At 46.2% G+C, this 6,940-nt stretch overlaps 1 protein-coding gene across 4 annotated transcripts in view; it reads right to left on the reverse strand.

The window, feature by feature from the left end:
* LOC113480013 (H(+)/Cl(-) exchange transporter 5) overlaps positions 1 to 6,924 on the reverse strand; it is a 43,190-nt gene extending 36,266 nt beyond the window's left edge. Inside the window, exons 1-2 of one of the 4 annotated variants that reach the window (XM_026848524.1) lie at positions 6,916 to 6,924; positions 6,459 to 6,535 (exon numbers count right to left, since the gene is read on the reverse strand). In XM_026848524.1, the coding sequence (XP_026704325.1) occupies positions 6,459 to 6,462 (4 nt within the window). In that variant the 5' untranslated portion in view covers positions 6,463 to 6,535; positions 6,916 to 6,924. Of the gene's footprint in view, positions 1 to 3,661; positions 3,857 to 6,458; positions 6,536 to 6,915 lie in introns of those variants that run through there. The other 3 variants (XM_026848525.1, XM_026848526.1, XM_026848527.1) reach the window with 3 other exon arrangements.
* Between the last annotated feature and the right edge of the window lie 16 nt (positions 6,925 to 6,940).

Raw genomic sequence — 6,940 nt, forward strand, 5'->3', positions numbered from 1 at the left:
ATGATTTTCATCCTGAAAACAAAGTCTTCAATGAAGACTCTAAAGCCACTTCCTGGCAAAATCTCTACTCTTAAACTGGATCACAACCAAAGCTGTCCTCACAGCCAACTTCCCTCCTAGGAGAGCTCTAGGAAGCAGAACAACTCTGTGGGCCCCGTTTTCATTAAGGAGGTAAGCTGCTTCTTGGATGAGAGTTTCCAAGGCAAGATGGCCACAGACCATGCTCGAGAAGCTACAGTTGAAGTCCATGCTGACAAAAAGAAGAGAGGAGTCAGAGACTCCCAGACACACAGCAGCAAAGGTGCTCAAGCAGCTGAAGGCTGCAGGACCTCCCTCCATCCTCCCCCCTGCCCCCGTGTCAGGGTCCAGAGGAACCAGCTCTGCGACCAGCAGCTTCATTCTGGCATGGTGCAACACGCAGCAGCACATTCAAGCTAACCACAGCACATCCACCCCAAAGTCAAGTGGAAAAGTGACTTGGATACGAGACAAGAAGATTTTAATACAGAAAAGTCTTCAAGGCAGCATGAAAACCAATAGTACTGGCCAAATATAGTTTTTATATAGAACTATATTTTTCTACTTTCTGGTAGGGAAGCACACAGAGCACACATGCTAGCCTTGTTTAAACCCAGACACATTTCAAGGCTCAGTAATGTTTCTTAAAGGAGATTCCCAATATTACAACAGGCAAATCCAAGAACTAGTCTAGAAAGTGGGTTGTATTCTCTCCCCCATTCCCAAAAATGACTGCACAGTCACCCAAGCAGCCAGGGCTCTGCAGCTATATTCACCCACAGTTCATAGCAACACCCACGAGATAGTTTCACACCCCAGGCAGTACAGCAGAGTTTTTAAATACCAGTTCTTTCATGTTTACCCCAATTGGGCAAACAAGAAAATTAGTCCATTTAATAAAAGTACAGATAATTTTGTACTTCCTGACTAAAATAAGTTACTGCAGCCACAGAATTAATGTTTTGTAAACTCATTTCCACTTTTCAAGTTAAAAGTGAACTCCTCACAGTCAGATGCTACTCATACACTGTAACCACTAGCTGTGCAACACTAACAGAGTGGATCTTCCCTTTGGGAATTACATGACTTACAATCATCCCATTCTTTCTGTAACTGTTACATTTAGTTATTGTAATGGAATTCAAAAAGGACAAGAATTTGATGTTACAGAGCTGACATCCTTCAGACCTAATTGAGAAAGCTTATGCCCAAAACTGTTAGACAAAAAAAAAAGCCAAATAACCTTTGATAAAACATCTCTCTTCAAACACCATCACTTTTTTTCCCCTTTTCCTTTCTTTTCTTTGTTTTTAAAGAGTAAGGACCATCATGGCTACAAATAGCAAGATTTCAACAAATATTTCCAATTATATTTTATAGTCCAGTTTAGTTTCAAGCTCGCATCAAGTTTCAGCTGGAAACCTGTCATTTCATACTTAAGTACCAAGTACTGCATCTCTTCCAGCAGAGTACCTTATCTTTTTTGTTCGTTTTTATGACACTTAACAGCAAACCCTAAAATTCAAATGGCACTAAACTGTATCAGGTTAAGAGTTATTCTGAGGAGACTGCAGTTCTGCTTCTTGCTTGACAAGGTAGAAAATGCCCAAGTTACTGAAATATAGGCCACAACAGACTTAACGGGATTTCCCGAGGCTCAAAGAGAATGTAAAGCACCCAACTTGCACCAAATCCTTGGTGAGAAAAGACTCCTGAAAGCCTGTTGTGACAGTAAGGGGGTTACAGGAGGAACAGAACCTGGCTAGAACTGCTGCTCAGCTTCCCCAGGGAGGTGACATTAGTGACCCAAAGAGATGCTGCCAAATTGCAGTGAGAATTATAGCTGGCACACACCAAACATTATGAAGCAGCCAGGCCTTGAGTGCTGCCCATACAAGTTACCTCTCAAAGGTCTCCCTCCATAAAATCCATCTGAGCTGCTTGGTACACATGACATAGCTGATTTTATACATTTTTGTCAAAGCAGTGGATTTCATCCTGTTCACAGGCATCTCCTCAGGCTGACTGGCTATTTGATCCAAAGTATACAAGCTCTTTCCTTCTACAGTCACTAGATGTTTTAAAAAACAAACAGAAGTTCCTGAAGAGGGTGGGATAAAACCAGCATTTTGGAAGTACTGAATTGCAGCCCAGTGGGTCTGAAACCCATTGCATTGAACCAGAACAAGCTGGCACACAAACAACAGGGCGAATTCGCCACTTGCAATACTGAAGCAGCTCTCAGGACTCATTGAATTTCTACAGATGGTTCAGTCTCCTACAAAACCAGGACACATATTCAATAGCTCACCTTCCAGCCTCCAACAGAAGAAGCTGCAACGTTTCAGTGTCCAAAAGTTCTGTAGCTACCCACAACACCAGAGCCCTCAAAATACAAAAAGGCTTCCTTATACCCTTTGGGAAAAGTGAAATTTGGCTAGAGAGTAAAGGAGTTAAGGCCACTGAAATAAGCAGCCTGACCTTCTACTTAATTTCTAGCCAGGTTCTCAGGAAGCACCTCTGGGAGCCGAGTGACACGCTGGCATCCACAGCAGGCAGCAGACTCGCCACATGGGTTTCCGACCCTCTGTTCATGGATACCTTCCATGCTCTTTGCTATAGTGTTCTGGAAAATGCCACTGTACATACGTTTCATCAGGAACTGCTCTATTTATTGTCATACAGCACGAAAAAGATTGTGGCCACTGTACAAACACACAAAGGATTTTCCCTTTATTGATTATGGTCCTTACAGTCTCCAAGAGCAGAAACACACTGCCACTGACTGCAGCAATATTTTTGTTTAAAACTTTTTAAAAATTGATACTGTAGCAGATGTCATTAAAAAAGAAAAAAAAAAATCAAGATAACTTTACATACCCTGTGTAGGTCTCACTACAGTACTTAAATTTATTGAGAACTTTCTGCTTAAAGCAAAAACCCATGAAGAGGGAAAAGGACTAATAAGATGAAAATCAGGAACGGGATGAAAACCTCCCACCCCCCAAAAAGCCACCAGTTGCCTCTATCTGACCAAAGCACTCATCTGGGTGTTCTCATCTTCCCCAACTCAGTTACCCAAGGATGTCTGTAGCAGCCCTTCTTCTGAATAAAACACAAAAACATCCACTATACAGATAAATCCAAAGTTCAGTCAGCTGGACGCTGACGTTTAACTGAAAAAGAGCCGTACGGAGATAGAAGGAACCTCCACGGCAGCCTGCTCTGTCCTGGAGACAACCAGATTCTGCCCTACAGCACAGCTGCTTGCTTCTTCTCCAGATAACAACAGGGTGCCACAACAGCCAGCTTCCCCAGAAACACTCTCACCCATTCCTCAGCCTCGAGAAATGACTGCCTTTGAGGAAACCCTAAGGATGCAGAGACAGGCACACGACATCCCACCTTCCACAACACAGCTGTGAAGAAAGGCAACAACTATGAAACAGTCAGTGTCACCACAACAAGTTCTGAAACACTAGTTACAGTGTTTTCACGCCACTTCACAATATCCAAGCACTGGCCTCAAACCGAAAGCACTACACAAACATCTGCAGCGTGACGGTGATGGGTACGCAGCACCTTAGAAGTCCAAGTAGTCTTTGTAGCTTCTGCTACTGAGCAGACACAGACCCAGGGTTACCTCAGCTGAAGCGGTGTGCCCAGTCCCTCTCAGGCGGCAGGCTCCCCAGGACCCCTCATCTCCTCTGCCTTCGGATGCTGACCAAGCTACACTGAGGAGATAGGTGGGCTTCCATGCTCAAGGGATTCATCCAGAAAATGATCTTCCAAAGCCAGGGCTGGCAGTCCTTCAGAAACCGCCGCACGTGAAGCTGTGCTGCATAACCAAGAGTGAGTTGTTATTCCAGAGGGAATAATTAAAAGCATGATGCACAAGGCACGTAACTATTCAAACCCACGCTGTCAATTCTGCACTTGGGCACTGAGACCTGATTCCAAACTCCTGGACAAACTTGCTCGATGAGTCTAAGACCAGATGAGGGCAATGTCTGCCACCCCCAGCCCTTGCCTGGCTGTGCACGCAAGCTGGGGCACCGGCCAGACTTCATTTGCCTCCAGAACACCCAAATGACTTGTGATATTATACAGATGAATTCCACCCCTATGTAAGCGTGCTCAAGGTGAGAAGTTTTGGGAGACAGGTTCACCTGCCTTCGCTAGTGACCAGATCCAGTTGGAGACACGGCTGGTGTCATCTTCCACACCAAAGATGGAAGAAGAAAATGAGAAACCGTGGCAGGAGAGAAACAATATGGATGTTGGAGAAGGAGGAGGTGGGTGAAGGTGGGCAAAGGAGCAGAAGCAGCAGGCGAGCCTTGAGACACTACAGAGCTGCAGCAAGCACCCTGATCTGAGGGGAGGATGCCACCACTGCCACACAGACACATCCTTGAAGATGCTATTCCCAGGTTAAAAAAAGAAAATTTGCATACATCAAGTTGCACTTAAAATCCTCACAACAGATCTAGGCAGCAACAGCACAGGCCTAGGTGCTGAAAGAGATGTTTCCAGGTACCTCAGCAGCAGCAGATCCTCCCCAAGCACAAAGCCACCTGCCACCACCCTATGCCAGAGCTGCTGCCCCCCTATCCCCAATTTTTTAAATCTCTCTGCTAAACCCTGCTGCCACCAGCTTGTGTGACAGTAACGGCTGCCAACCTGAGAACTCACTCCACTATTCTTCCCATTAAACCAGCTGTTCATGTAGAGCAGGTCTTTACTCAGAAAAGCAAGTGACTCCATGTTCTAATTGCATGCTGCAATGTGACAATTACACAACCAGCTTTTTGCCTTGCCAAAACATCTAGAGCCAAAGGAACAATGCATCATTAACAGATATTTCCTGAAATATTGGTGTTACAGCCACATTTCTTACTCAATTACCAGCTTCATGGCATTTAAAAAAAAAAACCCAAAAAACAAACCAAAAACCAAAACTACCAAAACGGACCAAATGTAAATCAGACAAAACAGTGCTGGAGAACAACGGAAGGAAAGTTGTTTGGATGAAAATAAAATCTCGCCTCACAGCATTACCCAGTTCTGAAAGGCAATGGGGTTGTCAAGAGCACAGTCAATGGCAGCAGATAGGAGCAGCATGGCTTTGTGGCAAGAGATGCAAGAAAAGAAAAGTACATCTGTGTGGCACAACTTCCCAAGAACCTCCTACAAAACACGACAGGAGAAAAAGATAAATGAGCTTTGGTATTTTAGGGCCCACAGAGATTTTCTAACTTCTGCAGCTTTCTGGTAGCTGAAGATCATGACCTACAAGTCCGCAGAGAGACCAAAGGAAATTTGCTGTTATGTTTTCAGGCATGTGCAGCATACAGTGAGGTGAGAAGGTGCGGGGACAATATAATTCCATCAAAAAAAACACTTTAGGTTGGGTGTTGCTCCCAAACCATTTCAGCTTCTGGAGTTACTGGACAACAACTGTTATGACAACACCACAAAGTCTTGGGCAAACCAAAACCAAATTCAAACCTCAGAAGATATTTTGGTTCAACAAAGTTCAAGGTCATATACCACAGACCTTCACCTGTCGCTGTGCAGAGAGTTTGAGGCCATTTCAGAAAGGAGCAGCTCAGCAAGTCTCCAGCTCGGGCTGACAAAAAGACAACTTGGCCCTTGCACCCCCCAAAATTAAAAATAATTCACTATTTTATACAACCATCATTCAAGCAGTATTTTAAAAACAAAAATAATCCTGTTTTCACATTATTCTAGGAATAAAGGGGGTCAGAGATGCAGCAGTGCCTACCAGCCACACATCCCTGCTGCCTCCCAGGCACCAGTGCTTGCAGTCCTGCCCCACAGCCACCCTGCCCCACCAGGAGCCCAGAACAAAACCACCAACACCTGGAAAATTATGAGGTATGCAATTCACAGACACTTGCTCTGCACAAGTGTAAAAACCTTCCTTTCATTCTGGCTGCAAAAAAAATTGAGATACAACCTTCAAAATTAACAAAGGCTTTAAAGCTTGGACAAATAAAAGCTCACAACGTCCAGAACATGGTAACACTAATTGTATTAAAGGATTCCCAAACTCTGGCTCCCTTATTTCTCACCCCCTCCCTGGCAGTGTTCAAGACCAGGTTGGATGGCACTATGGTCAACCTGGTACAGTGGAAGGTGTCCCTGCCCATGGCAGGGGGGTTGGAACTTGGTGATCATTAAGGTCCCTCCCACCCCAAACCATTCTGTGATTTCTGGACGTTCCTTCAGATAGGAATTCCCTTGAGCACTCAAACATCAGCTCTGCTCTTACATACTCCAGAAAAGGCAGACAGAAAGAAAAGCAGGTGATGTGGCCCCCGGGAGCTCATCACATTGCCGTGTGCTGCCCAATCCCGGCTCTCAGCACGGGTGATCACCCACCAGAGAGGTCAGTCACGATTATGAGGATCATTTACCCATCCAACAAGCGGCATCGGTACCTTCTCCCAAGGCTCTGCTGCTCCTGCCTTCACTCTGATGCTTCTCGGAGCTACTGGAAGAGAAAGAGTGACGCTCAGGCAAGAAAACACAGCTGGGACACAGAGCCTTCCCCAGGGCTGAGCGGTGGGGGTAAGCATCAACCCCGCCATTCCGAGCGAGGGGGGCTGCAGCCCCTGGAGCCCACCCCGGCCGCACACGGGGAGCCGGGAATTGTCCCATTTGGTGACTCCAACATTCTACGCCACCTTTAGTCAAATCTCCCGCTTCCCACCTCCCACTGCGGCATCTGCATCGCTCCCCACCCCGAGGCCAACGGCACCATCGCAAAACACAGGGGGGAAAGAGCAGGCAGGCAGCCCCACACGTACTCCACTCCCGCGCAAACACCTCCGCCCCACAGCTGCCCCTCCCAGGCCTGCCCCGGCCCCTCACCGCGCAGCTCCGCCGGCTGCCATCA

This window comes from Athene cunicularia, assembly GCF_003259725.1.
Source record: "Athene cunicularia isolate RWA chromosome 4 unlocalized genomic scaffold, athCun1 chr4_part3, whole genome shotgun sequence".
In the NCBI taxonomy this organism is placed as follows: Eukaryota; Metazoa; Chordata; class Aves; order Strigiformes; family Strigidae; genus Athene; species Athene cunicularia.